The sequence below is a fragment of the Ursus americanus genome, chromosome 20 (genome assembly GCF_024610735.1).
Source record: "Ursus americanus isolate L20-20 chromosome 20, mUrsAme1.1.p, whole genome shotgun sequence".
In the NCBI taxonomy this organism is placed as follows: domain Eukaryota; kingdom Metazoa; phylum Chordata; class Mammalia; order Carnivora; family Ursidae; genus Ursus; species Ursus americanus.
In genome coordinates this window covers 6,991,860-7,012,721 of record NC_142146.1, presented here as the reverse complement: position 1 = coordinate 7,012,721, position 20,862 = coordinate 6,991,860, and the positions used below count along the sequence as shown (strand labels likewise).

The window sequence follows — 20,862 nt, the reverse complement described above, 5'->3', positions numbered from 1 at the left end:
TATTTGGGAATGAACTACAGATGTCATGATCCTTTATCCCTAAATACTTCACTGTGTATCTCCCAAGAACAAAGATATTTTGTTAATGTAAACTCAATATGATAAATTACATTGATGAGATACTGTTACCTTGTATGCAAGTCATATTCAAATTTTGAGAATTATACTAGTAATATCTTTCAGGGCATGAAAAAATCTGCTTTGGGATCTAATCTAGGGTTATGCACTGCTTTTGGTTTTCATGTATATTTTTTTATTGATGTATACTTGATATACAATATTATAACAGTTTCAGGAGTACAACGTAGGGATTCAACAGTTCCATGCATTACTCCGTGCTCACTGAGATAAGTGTAGTTAAGTCTCATTTAATTTGGAATAGTGTCTTAGCTTCTCTTTTCTTTTGTGACATTTCTATTTTAAATAGTACGGAACAACTGTCTTGTAGAATGTCCTTCAATCTCGGCTTGTCTGATGTTTCTTCACAGATATGGGTTACACGTTTTTGGCAGAAATATTACAAAAGTGATGCTGTGACCTTCTCAATAGATCTTATCAGGAGCCATATGATACCTATTTCTGACTTTCTATTTTATATTATATACTCATTTATTCACTTGTTGTCTATCTGCCTCCCAAACCAGAAGGTAGTCTCCGGGGGGGGGGGGGCAGAGAATTTTCAGTCCTATTAACTTCTGTATCTCAGAACGTCACACAGAGCCTGGCACATGATAGGTGCTCAAGAAATATGGAAAGAATGAACCCAGGTGCGGCTGACTCTAAAGCTTGGGTGCACTTAACAACCAGAAAAAAAACTGCTTACCCCAGCATCCTTTGGAGAATTCCAGAAAATTTTCCTTATCCTATATATTCTTTTTTTTTCACATTGTCATTTTATTTTTTTAATAATATTTATTTTGTTATATTAGTCACCATACAGTACATCCCCAGTTCTTGATGCAATGTTCCATGATTCATTACTTGCATATAACACCCAGTGCTCCATGCAATATGTGCCCTCCTTAATACCCATCAGCAGCCTATCCCAATCCCCCACCCTCCTCCCCTCTGTAGCTCTCAGTTTGTTTCCCAGAGTCCACAGTCTCTCATGGTTCATTACCCCTCCTGTTTACCCCCCCTTCATTCTTCCCTTCCTTCTCCTACCAATCTTCCTATTTCTTATGTTCCATAAATGAGTATCCTATATATTCTTGAGCTGTTACAATATGCCAGGCGGCCTCAAGACACCTTCAGCGGCCAGAATAAGGCCTGTAAATGCATCCTTGGGGGCTCTCAGCCACTTATTTCCAAGGCTAGCCCAGAGGGAAGGTTACCTTGGCTGACTGGAGGCTGTGCAGAGCAGGGCCCAGGGAGCCATGGTGTTGCTGGTGGGGGGAGGGCATGGGAGGCTGTGCAGGTGGGGAGTCACGACAGGTGATGCTCACGGATATGGAGGGAGGCGAGGAGCTCCACAGGCTCACAGACTTCCCAATTAGTCATATCAGCCCTCACAGCATTCGGAGTGTCGGTTCTACTCCTCATCTTTCAGAGTGGGACATGATTGAGGCCTCCCAGAGCTCCTGTGTGCCAAATTCCCTGTTGATTCAGAAGTGGGAGAGTAAGGGTGAAAGGTGGAGAGGAAATCAGGAAGATGGAGGCTGACTGAAAAAAGAGAGCACAGCTCATCTTCCCAAAGCTTAGCAAGGCCTTAGCTAGGGTGTTTGTGGGTGGAAGCAAGGAGGGGGTTGGTGGTAGATGAACAGAAGGGCAGTGAAATGACTGTCAGACTGGCATCATGCTTCAAATGGAGTGAACTTCTATTACCTGAAAATGAGACTCTTATGACCAACAAGGAAAGCTGTGACATCTGCCCAAAATGTCAGAGGCAATGAACAGAATTCCCACCAACCACATTAGAGGAGGGTAAAAAGAAAACTAAAACCCTGTGGGGTTCAGCACAACTCATACATTGGTATCCCTATCCCTATTTGAGATGTATTTTCAGATATACCATATAATTAATAGCAGGATCAGAATTTGAACCCAAGCTCTGAGTTTCCATCAGAACACTTTTTCCACAGCCTGGTTCTTCTCTTTCATATTGTTTACTGAGGAAAAACTTACTTAAGCCTTGAAAAAAGTGGCTTCTAGATGAAGTCAGTTTATATGCTGAATACTTTGTGTATTTTATACACTGAATATGATCCTTGACTTTTCATTTTCAAACCACGGCAGAGTAGCCCTAAATCTGCACATTAGATTTACAGGAACCTAATAAATGGTTTTCGATTAAACAGCTTGCAGCTTTAAAGGCCGCTTGGAGAATCAGAGCAGCAAGCAGTTAAGAGTCCCAACTCCTTTTAACAGCCTCATCGGGTGCTTTCTCCGGGTTTAGCGATGAATCTAGCTAAAGATTAGATCAGGGCAGTTTCCTTTACCAAATGAACAACAAAGACATTGCTTCTTCTGGATAATTAAGAAAAAAACCCCAGAGTTAGATGACCAAACAAGGGAAAAAAACCTATGGATTTTAAACATTAACCATTAGGTATTGGAGGATTATTCTGAACTTTCCACTTCAGCAGGGCTCTGAGTCCCCTGACCTACCAGAGAGTAACTCAATGATAAATTGCATGCTTATTTCTTTTTTTTCAACTTTCTATTTAAAAATAACTTTAGTGGGGCACCTGCGTGGATCAATCAGTTACAGAAGGGAGGAGGTGGTGGATGGAGTAACCAGGTGATGGGTATTAAGGAGGGCACGTGTTGGGATGAGCACTGGGTGTTATATGCAACTGATGAATGGTTGAACACTACAGTGAAAACTTATGATGTATTATATGCTGGCTAACTGAACATAATAAAAAATAAATAACCATATTTCATAAGAAAAAAATAAAAATAATTTTAGCTATCTAGAAAAGCTGCAAAATAGTAGAGTCTCCCATATATCTTTCACCCAGATTTCCCTAATGTTAACATCTTACGTAACCATAGTAAAACTGCCTGCAACCAGGAAATTAACACTGATATAAACTTACTAACTAATCTGTAGACCTTATTGGAATTTTGCCAGTTGTCCTGGAAGGTCTTTTTTTCTGGTCCGGGATCCAATCCAGGATTCCATTCCATATTGCATCGAGTTATGTTTCTTTGGTCTCTTCAATCCATACCAGGTTCTTGGTCCATCTTTCATGACCTTGACCCTTTTGAAGACTACTGGCCAGTATTTTGCAGAATGTCTTTCAATTTGGGTTTGTCTGATGTTTTCTCATTAGACTGACTTTATACATTGTTCGTAACAATAGGACAAAAATGATGCGTTCTTCTCAGTGCAGCACATTAGGAGGCACCTGATGTCAAATATGTCCCATTGCTGGCGATACTAACTTTGGTTGCTGGATTAAGGTGATATTGGTCAGACTGCTCCACTGTAAATTTACCGCATATTTTTCTATTTGTAATGAATGAGTTTCATATAGGGAAAATACCTTGAGATGGTGCAAATATCCTGTTTCTCATCATACATTTGCCTTCTAATTTCAATATCTATTGGTGATTCTTGCCTGCAATACTAATTACCTGGTGTTTGCCTAATGGTGGTGTTCATTTCCATCGGTCCTATATTTATTAGTTAGCAGTCTGTTGTAGAATTCTCCTTCATTTATTTATTTATTCACTCAATTTCTCAAATCAGTCATTTCTATTAGTGTGGGTTGATGGATATGCGCTATACTCTATGAGTTACAATTTGCTACTGTTGCTCAAACTGTCCCAGGTTCGGTCACTGTGAGCTCCTTTAGGTTGGCATCTGTGTCCTTTTCAACATGCCCCAATTACTTTTGAACACTTGCTTACTTTCTCACACTATAGGGCTCTCTGGACATATCTTGTATTTTCCCTGTTCTGGTCTTGCAGCCAGTCATTTCTCCAAAGAAGGCTGGTTAGATTTATTTTGTAATGGTTCTTACAAACGGTCATCTGGGTACTAGATGTGTTCATTGCTACTGTGGTGTCATTGACCTGCAGCTCTCTCAGTGGAAAGAACTAAGAATCATATTCATGAGTACTCATACACCCATACACACATATCCATATTTATTTTTCTATCTGTATAGCTATTAAAATCCATGATTTCATACAGATGTACTCCTTTACTAATTAAAAGAGGTTTCATTTCTTCCCCCTGGTTAATATGTGCATGGTTGGACTCTAAAGTTAGTGTCCTTGAGGAAAAGGGGACAGAAATTAGTTGGAAGAAAACACACAGGACAAAAGAGAAAAGTTGGAAAAAAAATTAAGGATTAGAGAAGCTATTTAAGAGGGGAATCTCATAGTCATTTAATAAATGTTTTTTAAATTAAGTAGGTGAAATGATTTTTTCACTTCAAGACATATTTATTGACTCCCTGCTATTTGTTATCCATTCTGCTAGGGAAGAGGAGGGGCATAACATTGTCCCTTGTCCTCATTTTCATCTTGGGGAGATACATGGACAGATCCATGATATTGGTTTTACGGCACTAAAAAACTCAGTCTTGCATGAAAGAAAGAAAGAAAGAAAGAAAGAAAGAAAGAAAGAAAGAAAGAAAGAAAGAAAGAAAGAAAGAAAGAAAGAAAGAAAGAAAGAAAGAAAGAAAGAAAGAAAGAAAGAAAGAAAGAAAGAAAGAAAGAAAAGAGTAACGTAAAATACAGGATACTAGGGTTTTCAGAGGAGTATTTTAGGCTGATAGACTATTAATGAACGAAGATAGGAAAATGAGGAACAGCACAGGAAGGGAGCTTCAAGTTTAAGGCATAAAAAGGTACAAAGGGACCTGAAAAGAAAGGAGCTTGAAAAACGTGTCAATCAGCCTGGAAACTATCTTATAGCAACAGATAATTTCTGCCAAGTATTAAGCAAGGGAAGAACTTATTCATGTTTATATATTTACACTTTAAAATATTAATAATGAAGCATACCTATGGTAAAAAAAAAAATCCTACAATACAAAAAGGGACTTACTGAAAAGTAAGTTTTCTTCTCACATTAGATCCCTAGTTCAACTCTGAGTTGAACCTTAACAACTTCTTCCAGAAATGTTCTGTGTATATATCTGCATATAAGTGTATAGCACATCCTCATTTGAAAAACACAAATGTGAATATATTGTGCACATTTTTTCTGTATCTTGCTTTTCCATTTCATAATGTATGTTGGGATCTTTCTATGATACATATCTAATGGTATAGGAGATTTAGTTCATTCTTCACTTGCCATCTAATATTCCGTCAAATGGAGGTACCAGACTGTGCTTTTGATGGACATTCGATTGTTTCTAGCATTTTCTTATTTTTTTATTTTTTTTTAAGATTTTATTTATTTATTCGACAGAGATAGAGACAGCCAGCGAGAGAGGGAACACAAGCAGGGGGAGTGGGAGAGGAAGAAGCAGGCTCATAGCTGAGGAGCCTGATGTGGGGCTCGATCCCATAATGCCGGGATCACGCCCTGAGCCGAAGGCAGATGCTTAACTGCTGTGCCACCCAGGCGCCCCTATTTTTTTTATTTTTAAAATTAAATTTTTTTAAGTGGGGAATCATTACAGGGTATGTTGCAGGGTTCTTCCTTCTAGAGTCGTGGCTACCTCTTCCATCAATACATATGGATCTGAAAATTGGCTCAGGCCCAGGAACTGAGCAAGTGACTATGACTTTTTTCTTTCCACTTTTTAAAAAATCTCTCAACTCAAATATATCTTTATTCCCTCTCCTCAGGCCTTCTTTTTTTTATATATAATCATTTTTATTATGTTATGTTAGACACCATACAGTACCTCCCCTAGTATTTGATGTAATGTTCCATGACTCATTACTTGCTTGTTTCTAGCATTTTCTTGAGACAGAGACCTGCATTTGTTTACCAAAATCCATTTTCATTTTCTTCCTGGGCATATGATTAGATTGCATTTCCCAAAGCTTTCAGCACATAATTGTCCAAATGGGACAGCATTCTTGCTAATGGAATATGAGGACATGGTATGTGTCACTTCTGAAACTAGGCCTTCAGGCTGTGTGCCTGCCTGCTCTGTCCTCTCTTCCCCTTCCACACCAACTGCAACATGGACGTGGTGTTGATTCTGCTTTGACCATCGAGATGATGGCCATGCTAGAGGATGACAGAGCAGCATCTTGGAAGGAAATGGGTCCTTGAATGGCCACCAGGAGTAGAGTTGCCCTGCTTATCTGAACAGTTTTCCTTGAAGACTGTGCGAGAGAGAAATAAATATTTCTTGAGCCACTGAGTACTTGTTAGGCTTCGTTGTAACAGTGGTCTATTGTTATCCTTACTAGTACCTTTTCAGTTATAAACAATACCAGAGTGAACACTTTGCACATACATCTTTGTATATATACACAAAGATACCTAACAGCTTTAGTGCTGGAAGTAGATTTGCTTGGCCAAATATGTATTTTTAAATTCACAGTCCCATTCTCCACATCTTAGCCAAATCTGTAATGTTTTTTAAGTATTTGCCAATTTTATGGATAACAAATGATATACAAGCTCTAAAAACTTTCCATATTTAATGATTAGCAGGACTAAATTTCTTTTATATGTTGATAAGCTGATTTATGTGGAATAAATGAGCAGAAATTAACTGCTCAAGATAATTTTTTTCTAGTAGATTATGAATCTCATTACTGATATGCAAATGTTTTATAGATTTATAAATTTATATTTGTGTAGCAAACATTTTTCTCCACTTGTCATTTATCTTTGACTTTATTCACAGAATGTGTTTACAGTGAATGAATCAAAATTTTTTCTGGAGTCAAGTTTATCATCTACTGCTGATAATGGCCAACATGTACTGAGGACTTACTATTTGCTTATTCTGTGGTCCTTGAGGCTGTTGTATCACTTAACTCATGATATATACTTACACTGACCTTCCGTCTAGCTTAAGATATAATGTAAGGACTTTAACAACATCAACAGGAATATTAAAGTGATCACAGGAGACTTTTCTCACTATGTTTAGGTACAAATTTCAGATCTTGAAAAACTCTTTTCATTTAGAAATGAAAGGACATAAAACACAAGCCAGTAATATGGTGCCTCTGAAAACTTCTAAAACTTAAAATGAGTGAAGATTGTAACACTCATGTAGTAAAGGAAGAACATAATTATAAAAATGCTTACTACTAGAATTAACAGTAAATTTTATGTACTCTCTACTTGGTGCTCTCAATACATTTGAGGAAATACAATCTCTGCAAAACAAGATAAGCAAACTTAAGTGACCGAACTAGATTAGCAAGGGAGGGATCTGGACGAGTTAAGGAAAGAATCTGTAGCAACCAGTAATAGCACAGTAAAATTCAAAACAACAGGAAAAGTAAAAGCAAGAAGGACTAGCTTTGCACAAAAGGTGATTCAGTGATGTGGGAGCATATGTTGGCGAATCTCCCACACAATACAGAGTGAGGACACAGTAATTTGAAAACCATTAGAGAAGATCACATTAGTAGAAGCTATAAAGAAGCAACTGAATCCAGAATAACTAGAGCAGCTGCACTGCTCAAAGAGAGAGTTCCTGGCTAAATAAGGAAAACAAATCCAAATCTGTCAATGAGGGAATCACCATGTACTGGGTCAGCCTAGTGAGAAGAGACATCTGTCCTCCTGCCAGCATGTTGAAGTATCCTGTCAGAATGGTAAGGTGTCAAAAATAAAGAAGGACATCTGAACACACAGGCAAGAAAAGGGGTCATCCCTGAAGAAAGAGACCTCAGTCTCACTTCAAATCTCTCTTCTACCACATGAAACACTGTAAAACAAAATTATGATCCAAGTATTCTTAAACCCAGGCAGATTACCATTCATGAGCACAGAAAACAAAGGATGGGAAAATATGGAAAACACGAGACATAAAAGGACTTGTGCATGAAATAATTTAAACATGTTTAAGTTAAAATGATTGGTACAAACAGTTCTCTTAGAAAATTCACCTGTTATAAGTACATAATGAAACAGATGACAAATAATTGAGCAGTGTTTTTTTAAGTTTACTTATTTAAGTAATCTCTACACCCAACGTAGGGCTCAAACTCATGATCCTGAGATCAAGAGTTGCATGCTCTTCTGACTGAGCCAGCCAGGCGCCCCCTACAAGTGTTTGAATAGTAATAAAAATCTCATGATTTGTAGTAACAAAACACCAACAGTGGAGGCCAGTGAGGTGGAGGGAGTTGGAGGAGGAAATCAGGTTGTATTAATTTCCTCACTTCATATGGAGGAAAAGTAACAAGGACAACAATGGTATTAGTTATAGCTGACATTTGAGTATTACTATGTGTCACATACTTTACATCTACAATCCGTCCTATCAGGTAGGTGCTATTATTATTATCCTCAGGATAAAAAGGAGACTGACTGATGTGCTATTCTATTCCAAACAGTAATGATTCAAAGCACATAGTTTCAATAAATGTTAGTAAAATTTAAAATTTTAGTACATTCTAAAAATTGTATTGTCTTCAACTTATTAGAAAAATAATTTATATAGTAAAGAACAGTTAAAAAAAAAAAAAGAAAATGGCAAGGAGCATGAAAACCTCCAGAAACAGAAAAGAAAATGACAATGATGAAATCACAAGTATGTCAAAAAATGCTAATGGATTCTGTTCTTAAATAAATTTAAAATGTACTTTAGAAGAGCCCCACCAAAACAAAAATAATTTCTAGAGATTAAATAAGAGAATGAGCAAAGAGAATGGCAAATGTCAGCAAAGGAGAGGGATATTTGCAGTATTAATATTACACAGAGGAGAATTTTTTAAAATTTAAATACAATGAATTAACATATAATGTAGTATTGGTTTCAGAGGTACAGATCTGTGATTCATCAATCTTACATATACCCAGTGCTCATTACATCATGTGCCTTCCTTAATGTTCATCACCCAGTTACCCCATCTTCCCACACCCCTCCCCCAGCAACCCTCAGTTTGTTTCTTATGATTAAGAGTCTCTTGCGGTTTGTCTTACAGAGGAGAATTTAAGTTTAAAAAAGTTAGTGGGACAGAATGGGAAGTTACTGGTGACTGGTGAAATCCATAATGAAGTATAAACAGTTGTGAGCTGTTTTGCACCAAAAAATATGACATTAGAATATATAAAACTTTTAAATTGTAAAAAGAAATAGAATGACATGATTCAGTAGTTAAACACCTGATTTTCTTCAATCCATGATAAATGTAACATTGTAAAAGAAAGCATAAAATTTCTGAACAGTTAAATGTGTAATGTTGATTTAATTGAGAGTATTAAGTTCTCTACATGTTAGTAAATACATTTTCTTTTCGAGGGCCCACGAAACACAAATATTATCTTATAAGCAACCACAAAGGAATCCTCAATGAGCTCAATATAGATAACTAGACAGGGCATAGACAATGAACACAGAGCTATAGGAAAAGCATTTAATAACCAGAAGGTAAATAAATAACAGCAGAAAAGCACCCAAACATTTGGAAATGAATCCCTACCACCATCTCATCAGGTTGCAGGTGCATACACACCTGCTTCTGTTTTAGAGTATTCAGAAAATAGTGATGAAATTAATAATTATAAAAATTTAGGGGGTATAATCACAGTTATATTTAGCAGTGACTTCAAAGCCATAAAAGATTTCATTGTTACAAATGAAATAGTGAAAATTAGCAAACTAAGAATGTAACTTAAAAAATAAAAGGAACAAGACAGTGTTTAATAGATAAAAGCAGAAGTTAAAGAAAAACCAGAGAATAGATCAAGACCTAGTTTATTGAAAAATATGAAAAAAGAAAATATTTAGTCTAATCAAGAGGAAAAGAAAATATCTCTACTAAACACACAAAATGGAGAATGAGAAAGGAGGCATAATGACAAACTCAAGCGATTTGCAATCCTTTACTAATAATATCCTTGAACATTTCGTTAAATTTAAAAAGATAACTTCCAAGAAAATATAAATTGCTAAGAATGATTTAGAAATGGCAGCATAATGAATTAGCTCAATTGCCATAGGAAATATGGGAAATGATTTCTAAATAATCAACTGCAAAAATGTGGTTGGATCCAGTGTTCTCTGGCCAAGTTTCCCCCCAAACTTAAGGAACAAATAAATTCTATACTTTATAAGCTATATCATAGCATAGATACAAATGGGTGACTTTCTAATTTGTTCTTTCTTCACTGTATTATAAATACCATTGCTAGAACTTTATGAGGAAAATGGTCCCCAAAGTGTACAAATATCCACATTCTACATACTAATTTCATTTCTGAATACAGAGGGGGACATTCTTCTTTTTTTTTTAAAGATTTTATTTATTAATTTGACAGAGAGAGACAGCCAGAGAGAGAGGGAACACAAGCAGGGGGAGTGGGAGAGGAAGAAGCAGGCTCCTACCGGAGGAGCCCGATGTGGGGCTCGATCCCAGAATGCTGGGATCCCACCCTGAGCCAAAGGCAGATGCTTAACGACTGCGCCACCCAGGCGCCCCAAGAGGGGGACATTCTAAATACAATTTGAGCAAGTCTAATAAATCTATGTGTTGAAAGGATTATATCTTGTGGTCAAAGAGGGCTTATTCTAGGAACAGACCATTACTTACATTGTTCTGAAAAATTCTGGCTACAAACAGTAAAGCAAACAATAGAAAATTTTTGTGAGTGTGTACGTGTGTATCACTGTGTGTCTATGTGTGTGCCTAAAATATACTATATCTCACCAAATGAAGACTAAACGGAGACTGTGCTACCTGATTCTCCTGAATCAACCCCTGGATATGCCACATACACAGGAAGGAGGCAGAAGGCTCCCCCAACATAGGAAAATAGAGAAACCAGTAGGTCTTTGGGTTTCATTGTATTGAAAAAAATAGCTTAAACTTGGAAGAGAATTGAACACCATGGGACACATAAAGGAAACACTTTTTGTTAGGCCCTTTTCCTCTCCTACATGGCTTCAGGAAGCTCATTGTCCCCACACTCTTATCCATGCAGAGACTGAAGAAGCAATGCCAGCTTGGGGGCCAGTTAGGGGCCCTGGAGTAACCTCAAGGAAAAAGACTTGCCCAAACTCCTCCCTGGCTTCCCCTCTATGTGTAGACTATATGGCAGCTCTTGGTATAAAAGAAGTGCCCTGTGTGGGGGAGTCTCCTAAAGGATTAAGGGACAATGTAAAAATGTGATGCAGGAATAGGCAAGCTGTCATAGAGAACCAATGAGAGATGTGGAAACACTGAATATAAAAATATGAGTCGATATAAGGAACTCAAGAGAAGGGCTGACAGCAGCAAGGATACTTTTCTGTAGGCAATTTTAAGTGTTCTATTAAAGGACACATAAAAAGACCTGAATAAATAGAAAGGTATTCCATGTTCATGGATGGTATGACCTATTATTTTTTACTGTTAATTCTCTCCAAGTTACTGTAAACATTCAATATAATTTCAATAGGATATTTTGAGCAAATTAACATATGAGTATAAAAACTACCCTACAGACTAAAAGACCAGAATAAAGAGTAAAGGAACTATTTAAAAAGGAGAGTAAAGATGGTGATATCCCAACCAGAATTGAAGACATACTACAAAGTCACAGGAATAAAAAGATATGTGATATTTATGTAGAACTATATAAAGCAAAGGACTCAAATTATACATAGAACCCCGAAACAGGTTGTGGGCGTGTGTAGAACCGTGTGAGTGTTACAACGGTTTGTCAGAAAAACATTAGCACTACACAGAGAAAGACAAATTTGGTTTCTTCCTCTCCTCATACCACACACACATTCACAGTTGAATTAAAAATCTAAATGTGGAAGAAGAAAGCTAACAAATGAAGATGTAGGAGAGTATCTTGGCACCTGGGTAGGGAAAATTTCTTAAACAGACCCAGTCATCATAAACCATATGAGACAATATTGGTGGGTTTTATGACATTAACAATTTCTGGCACGTGCTTGACATTGTTCTTTGATGTGAGTGAGAAGTAAACATTTGTGAGGATAAGCCAATGAGATTTGAGGGTTGTAGTTACACAACTGAGCAGGACAACTAGCTAACCAAAATAGAGAAGGTTAGTGTGGCTTATGTCTGGTATTAATTGCAGGGCGTCTGGCAAGAGGTTGGGGGTTTCTGTTTGTACAATAGAGCTATAAATGTCTAATAGTGAAATAGTGGATCAATACTTAGAATTTTAATGAAAATTGAGCAGGTTACTCGGCTGGAAATAGTAGGAGATGAAGAACAGGTTTTCTGTTGTGTAGTTTTGGTGTCACCATACCAAAATCCTCACATAAAGTCTGCACCCCAATTAATAAAAAAATACAGGGGAGCCTGGGTGGCTCAGTTGGTTAAGCATCTGCCTTCAGCTTGGATCATGATCTCAGGAGCCTGGGATCGAGCCCTGCATAGGGTTCCCTGCTCTGCAGGGAGTCTGCTTCTCCCTCTGCCCCTCACCCGCCTCGTGCTCTCTCTCTCTCACTCTGTTATCTCTTTCTCTCAAATGAAAAAAATAAGTTCTTTAAACAAATTCTAGAGAGGCAAGGCTGGCTATTCTCACTGGAATGTAAAGTCCTCAAGAGCAGTATTTTGTCTGTTTCGTTCATTCTGGTGGACAGAGCTGTGCTGCCCAATATGGAACCAACTGCAACACAAAGCTGTGGGGTGCTCAGAATGTAGTTGGTTTGAACTGAGATGTGCTGCATTAAAATACACCCTGATTTGGGGGATTGGGTGCAAAGGAAAAAAATGTTAAACATCTCAGTATTAATTTTTTATATCCATTACATATTGTAATGATAGTATTTTGGATATATTGGGTTTAGTAAAAATATATTAAAATTAATTTCACCTGCTTTTTTAAAACTTGTATTAATGGGGCAACTGGAAAACTTAAACTTTTATATGTACCTCTATATTTTCATTGGGCAGTGCTTGTCTAGAGTAATAAGTGGAATATTACAGGGGCTAAAAGGTCCTGAATGAAAGAATGAATAAGAGAGTTAGTCCAAATGGCTCTTTTAATCAGCATGAGTTAGTTTTTTCCATTTATTGTGCAGTCTTATATCATTACATGTAACTGAAAATGTTCTATGAACTGGGAAAAGGGTGGCTTCTGGGGGGATGGCTAACTTAGCAGTTTTCCAAAGGAAGAAGGACAATGAACAGAGCACTATTGCTGGTAACCAGATTTCATTCACGGAGAAGTTACTGTGTGGCAGACATTACATGAACACTTCTATTAAACTCACTCTACAACTTTATGACAGATTACTATTCCAATTTATAGATGTTGATACTGAGGGTCAGAGTGGGACAGGACATGGTACAAGTAAGTGGTGAAGCCAGGAGTCAGTTCTGCTCACTCTGACCAAGCTGGACATTTGCAGACAGCCCAGTTTTACCATGCCCCTCCATCCTCACACTATATTTCAGCCAGAAGTGACTAGCAAGGGTGCACTTTCCTGCCTCTGAGCTTTGCTAATGCTGTTCCTCTGCCTGGGAACACCTTCTCCCCCTTTCAGAAAGCCACCTGCTATGTCAGGATTGTCACAGTTGGAATTATTTATTTGTTTGTTGTCTATGTCCTTCTTAAAATGTGAACTCCACAAATGCAGGCAGGCTTTCTGCCTTGTTCACTGGGGAGATGTTAGCAATTAATGTTGACATGCCTGGTACACAGGAAGTACTCAAAGATCATTGTTGCTCAGATCAATGAAGATTCTTCATTGTTCCAACAAGAACTAATTTCTTCTTTGGTCTACTATAACATAATGCTTGTATTCCAAGTACAGTTCTTATTTGAACATGTAGACATTATAATCCACTCTCTTTTTATGTCTCCTTACCACAAGATTTGTAAATTCCTTATACATTGGATTAGGTCTCAATCAACTTTGTACCTCTCCCAAAGCAGTTTTCAGTCTTTTTTCCTTGTAGGACTTTTAGGTGGAAGACACTGTTAACTACATACCCAACTTCCGGTTTCTGCTTCTCTTTTTCTTACAAAATCTCCATTTGGCGTGGAACAGCAGTGTGCCCAGCCTTCCTTACAGCTGGAAATGGCCGTGACATGGTTCCGGCCAAGGAAATGTACATCCGGTACAGATGTCTCCTGAGAGTTCTTTTCCTGATAAAAGAGGGAAGACTTGTTTGGCCCTGTCTTTCTCTCTTTCCTTCTCATCTTACACATAGACATGATGTCTAAAGTTACAGCACCATATTGCCCTCTCAGGACCCTAAACAAGAGGACATAAGCAACAGGCCATGGTGAAAGAGCAGAGAAGAGGAAAATCCTGATGGCTTTACTGAGTAGCTGGGCCAAGGCCAGCAACTTCCTATCTCTAGATTTCTTGCAATGTGAGAAAAACAAACCCATAGCTGTTTATCATTGTAAGTCTGGCTTTTTTTTTTTTTTGTCACTTTTAACCAAAATTATCTTTAACTCATCCAGCTGATATCTTTAACTGGTACAGCGTGTATATGCCATACTCCCAAGATTAATGCAGATTTTTGGCAAACCCAAAATATTACCACAGGAAAGCAAATCACTGCAAAACTTTGAAATATGAAGAGACTGAGGCTCAGAAAGGCCAAGTGTCTACTGATGGCAAGCAGCAGAGTCAAGAATCAAACCCAGGTCCCTCAAGACTGCAAAGCCCATGCTTATGCCTTCCCGTGCATAAGCATGGTGTGGGTTGCCTGTAAAGCCCGCATCCCTTGGCCTCATGAAGATATATGGACCTCTGAAGACCTCACCCTGGAGCACACTCTCTCCTGGGCTTAGTTGCCATGGTCTCACTTCCTACAATGGGGGTAAAACTCTGTTGGCCAAATACTGCCCCCCTTTTTTTTAAGATTTTATTTATTTACTTGAGAGAGAGAGAGCAAATGAGAGAAGGAGAACAAGCAGGGGAGAGGGGCAGAGGGAAAGGGAGAAGCAGACTCCTTGCTGAGCAGGGAGCCCGCCGTGGGGTTCCATTCCAGGATCCCAGGACCATGACCCGAAGGCAGACGCTTAACTGACTGAGCCACCCAGGCATCCCTTGCCTGCCTTTCCTGGACATTTCTTTAAAAGCACCTTAAAACATCCCCCATCAGCACCCTTTGCTCCTGGCATCCTCTCAACCTGAGATGGGAATACGTTGTGTGTTTGAGGAACGCTGAGGAGCTTGAGTATCAGTGACCAGAACAGACTGAGGGAAGGACAGGAGAAGAAAAAGATACAGATAAGGTTTTGTCCTGAGCTGTCGCCATTTGAGGAGTGGCATTTACTGAGTTGACAGAGAGTGGGCAGAAGCACATCTGAGGGGGAGGGGGGATAGTACAGGGCAAATGTTTTTGCTGGGTTAATTTTGAGATAACTATTAGATTCCCATGTGAAGATGTGGTAATCAGAGAGTTCAAATTCCCAAAATTTATGGTCCCAAACATCACCCCAAACTGTTCTGATGAGCCAGAGGCCAGCTGGCAAGGCTCCGGAATGAGCTGGACACGTTATAAAATATGCTTGAAGATGAGGACAGATATCAGTCTGGAACTACAAACACACATCCTGAGATTTTAGATTTTCAACTCATTCTGTGGCTGAGCCCATTGATATGTGACCAAAAAGATGGGTGTTATTTATTTGTTTGGTCAATTGCCTCAGTCTGAGAAATGCACTGATTGTATTTTACTGCAGACAATAGACAGAACTGCCTCCCTCCAAGATTTTCTCTGAAACAAACAAAAAACATACAAACACACACATAAACAAGGCTGCTAGGCAGCACGGTAATGGAATCAGTGAGAGGGGCTCTGGGGAGTGGACTGCCCTGAAATGGTCAAGCTGCCGGGGTCTGCATTTTGGTTTCCATTCCTAATAGCTTCGTTAACCTCTTCGTGAATGGAAAACACAGGCTGTGGGGATAATTCAGACATAATCTCCATTAAGCTCTTAGCACAGAGTCTGGGACAAAGTATCAACCTAATAAATATGAGCCATTATTTACTTACATTCATAGACGCATGCAATACAGAGACTCATAATCCATTGAACACGTATCTTCACATCCGTGCACTGATAAACACAGACCAGTAAGTCTCCATCGACGTGCGTGCACGCCTATATACAGAAAGTGCCTTAAATTTTCTCATTCCCTCAAGGGCTGTCTCGCCTGCCTTTGACTTGATAACATCCCTTTTTAATGCTTTTCAAGAATGGAAAGATTTTTTTTTCTTTTTTTTCCCAAGAGCTGGCTTTTACTACCAATGCCTGCCATGGTTCACAGCTGGCTGTCCTCCTGAATGAATGACAAATACCCTCAGCAAATCACTCTCGCTATAAATAGACCACCCCAGATGATCTTTACCCTCAATTCTCATTTCCATACACCTTGAAAAGAAAAATTCCATTCTTTTTAGAGATTTACTGCTAATCTATCCCAAGCAATAGGACTCTACGAAAATGAACAAATCTTTTTTTTTTCCAAATGCCCTAGTTTTGCCTCATCTGTTTACTGGATTTATATAAAATATAAATGTAAGGCTGACGCTTCCCTCCATATTCTGCCAGCTGAATGTTCATTCTATTTGGCTTTATGGAGCTATTTATCTGGAGTATTTTACCTTGATAATTTAATGTGTGACTTGCCTTCTCTGTTTCTTCTTCCAGATGCACCTGAATGAACTGAGTGTATATAAGATACTTTTCAAGTCACAGTCACTGTGCAGAAGCAGATGAATTGCTCTCAGCACTATAAGCCAATTGAATCTTTGATGGACACAATCCCCCAAGAGTTTGCTTGACTTGGGCTACTTGGTTCATATCATCCATACTGCTGGGATGCATAGGTTTATGGCAAAAACAAAAGCAAAACCAAAACAAAACAAAACAAATAAACAAAACAAAACAAAAACCCAAAATCAAAATACTACAACACTTAGAATGCATTTTATATTGGAAAAATCAACACCATTGGCCCAATGCTAATAGAGCCTGAGCATGAATTCTATTTACCTCCTTACAACCTTAATATGCATAAACCAAATAAATTCCAATTTGGACCACTGTGCTTCCAGGATCTGGACTGGAAGGAGGCATTCCATCAGGATCTAAATATCAAATCATTAACAGCTCCTCCAATGTCTGTCTTGGCACACTTGGTCTGGGTTTTCAAACTGGGGAGCACTGAATCTGGAAGACTGCAGGAAATAGGCCAAATCTATATTTATATTCTCTAGATGCCATTCAGTAAAATCAGTGGCAATGGATTTTGCAAATTTCTTGTTGGTGACTTTGACATCATTCCCTGGACAGAGGGACCTGTCATCATCATCATCACAATAGTTATTAATATTTCCAACTATAGCATATTAAGTAAAGGAAATACAGTATTTTGCACTGATTCACTGTGATCTAGGGTAGGTGCCACAATTTAAGATTAACACACACACACACACACATACACACACACACACACACACACACACACACACACACACACACATTCCTACAGCTGCAGGTATTAGGAAACGCAGATTGAACCTGGCTTGCAGGGAGACACTAAGGATGGCTAATTCAGCAGTAGAATGACATCACAAAGAACTCAAGTTCTTTTCATCATTTTACTTTGCCTTCCTTATCCCAGCCTTAAAGTTGGCTTCCTTCATAGTCAAAAAATGGCTGCCTGTTTGCAAATCTTGAGCAGCAGAAGAGTATTAGCATCTTCCCTTCTATCGGTTCTGCCTACCTGGAGAACCTTTTCCAGCAGCTCATCATCAGTCTTCCCTCCTCTTGTTGGCCAGAATGGTGACACACTCCCTCCTACACCAAACACTGGCAAAGAGAATGAAACTGCCACGACTGGCTTAGATCAATCAGGATTTACCTCCTTGGTACCTGCACTGAGCAGAGTGTTTCCTGAAGAATGGGGCTTTGCAGAGAAGGGTCAATACTAGAGCAACATTAGCATTTAATTAGAAAGGTGAAAGAGGAGTAAATGACCATGGAGTAGGCAATCAACAGGGTCTCCCAAACAGACAGAGACCCCTGGTAGAGAATGATGGGAAGTAGGAGAGACGCAGAAGAAGAAGGCAAGACCTTAGCGGGGAAGTACATAACCCCTCCCCTGGGGTGTGGCAAGGCCTGAGAATATGATGAGGCACTGCCTTGGCTAGGACACATTATATGAGAAAGGTGATGGGGCCATCACTCCCAGGATTACTATGTTATCTAAAACTCCATCCTAGCAGACTGAGGGAGGCCATCCTACTGACCTTGGGAAGCCCCTGGCCCCAAGAAAATGGGGTCTCAGCCATACACCTGCAAGGAACTGAAATCTTCCTACAACCAGAGGGCTTGGAAGAGGACCCCGGGCCTCAGATGAGACTGAAGAGCTGGCTGACACCTCAGTTTTGTCCTGGTCAGATGCTAAGCAAGGGAGCCCACTAACCTGTATCCAGACTTCTGACCCACAGAACATGGGAGATAATAAATATGTGTTGTTTCAGGCTGCTAAATTTGTGGTATTTTGTTTTGCAGCAATAGAAACAAATACACCCACTTTGGACTTGTGCATGAGCGAGAATAGAGTTATTCTTTATGGTATGCCATTAAGCTTTGGTGGTTCATAGCAGCTAGTGCTGCTACTTCACCTAAATACAATGGTATTAACAAGGTTGCTCATACAAAGGCAGTAAAAGCCCCATCAAATGTTTAGGGACTGTCTCCTCTAGAAATCTCGTCATGGGGACAGTCTCCTGGGGCTGGCCTGCAGCATGGCTATACTTGCTAATGAAATGGAATTCGGAACAGCTACGACTTATGAGTTGTCACCTCCAAATTACATCCCTTTTCATTTCTGGGTTCTGGTTTGCTCCAATTAATTATAATCTGGGCCAGACACAAAAGCGTGATACCTCTGAGAATCATCAGGACTATCTGTCACATTTATGTAGCAGAAAAGGTCCTGCATTTCTGGTAGGTGCTAAGATGTTTATTTTATTTTATTTATTTTATTATTTCATTTCATTTCATTTTTTTAAATAAAACAAACACATTAACATCTACTGTACCCAAGGAGGATTCCAGGCTTTTTAAAAATGTCATATTACTTTTTGAATAGACCGACGGCACTCACTTAAGTGAACACAGAGTCAATACCAGGTACTGCGCTGGTAATCCACCTAAGCTTTCTTACTTGGTGTTCACCACAACCCTGAAAAGGAAGTGATATCAATCTCATGTTCTTGATGAGAAACTTGAGACTTAGGTTAAACAACAGGCCTAAGGTCACAGCTTTTGAATGGCACAGCCAAGAATCGAACTCAAGTCCACCTGATTCACTCATCCATCTGTGAATTCATTTGTCATTCAACCAAAATTCCTTTTCCAGGCACTAGTTACAGGGTGCTACGTAAGGTAAAGAGCAGGGGTTGGTAAACTTCTTCTGTCAAGAGCCATTTAATAACCACTTTAGCCTCTGGGGGCCATATGGTATCTGCCACAGCTACTTGGTGGTACAGCGTGAAGTGACCACAGACAACACGTAAATGAATGAGCATGGATGTGTTCCAATAACGTTTTACTTACACAAACAGCAGTGGGCTGGATCTGGCTTGTGGGTTGTCATGTGTGGACCCCTGGTCTAATGAGCAGCTGTGGTGCCCAGCCTGGTTAACTGCCTCATCCCCCTGCTGTTGGGACATGGCTGGTGGCAGGCCCTCGGGGAAGAGATCTACCTCATCTAGGGGCCTTCCTTCTCTCCTGCGGCATGGTTGATAGATGTGAAGGTAGAGGCCCCACACTCTTTGCTCAATTCGGAACAACCTGATGGGCCACCCTAGCTTCAGAGCTCCCCAAGGAGCCGGCTGAGGCCTTTGTTGTCACTGTAATGAAGGTGAACATCGCCTTCCTCCTGCTTTCCAGGTCTCTTCCAGGGGCTGTCCTCAAGAGCGCCTCTCAGGAAACTCACTGCAGGTGACTCTCCATCTCAGAGTGTGCATGCAGGGAAGCAGTGTAAGCAGTTGAGTAGGGAGAGGGGCTGTGGGAGAAATGGAGGAGTCTTCTGGTCAGAAGGAAAAGCAAGGGCAAAGATACAGAAACAAGAAACACATGATAGATTCCAGAAACCAGATGTGGTTCATAATTGCAGGAGTGATTGTGGCTGAGGAATTAGCTAAATCTGAGGCAGAGAGGATGCAGGGGCTAGATGACGTAAGGCTCTGAACAGCAAGCAGCTTTACATCTGAGGGTGGACTAACCACCAAGAGGCAGCCCCAGGTGTCTGCAGGACCCTTCTTCACCTTCTGACCATGAAGTCCGGGGTACGGTGCCAGGAGCAACCTCCCGTGAGAGGGCTGCCAGGAGCTGTGTGTCTTGGGGCAAGTCTGGCCTCAGGGAGCCACCAGATGGAGGAAATATGAAGCCCTTACAGTAGAAGTATGGTCCCCATGCTTGCAGATTTTGGAGGACACAGTGGAAGGCCGAGACTTAGAGAGCAGCACAGTAAGTCAGGGACAGGAAGCTCAGATCAGAATGGAGAGAAGCCAGAAGGGAGAATGTGTGGCTGGACGGGCTTGCATTTGGGGTTAAAGAAGGAAAGGACTTGTGAGAGCTGCTCCCCTGGAACCAGGACCTCCTAAAGCCCAATGAGACCCTCGAAAAACTGTCCGTGCTTTTCTATTTAACAGTCAAAAAATAAACAATAGATGACCTTAAAAAAATTCAAATATTATGGCTGTACAGTAGTCCCCCCTGTCACAGTTGTACTTTCCAAGGTTTCAGCTCCCTGAGGTCTGGAAGCAGATGTTCCTCCTACTGACAGACCATCATCAGGTCAA

General features: G+C 39.7%; 1 protein-coding gene across 7 annotated transcripts in view; it reads right to left on the bottom strand.

Moving 5' to 3' along the window:
- The window catches only part of STAC (SH3 and cysteine rich domain), a 147,282-nt gene that overhangs the window by 101,277 nt on the left and 25,143 nt on the right, over positions 1-20,862 (bottom strand). For 3 of the 7 annotated variants that reach the window (XM_087870074.1, XM_087870075.1, XM_087870073.1), the window contains exon 2: positions 14,012-14,167. The exons of 3 other annotated variants lie outside the window; for them this stretch is intronic. In XM_087870074.1, coding sequence (XP_087726200.1) covers positions 14,012-14,167 — 156 coding nt within the window. Of the gene's footprint in view, positions 1-1,334; positions 1,583-14,011; positions 14,168-20,862 lie in introns of those variants that run through there. One more of the 7 variants, XM_087870077.1, reaches the window with a different exon arrangement.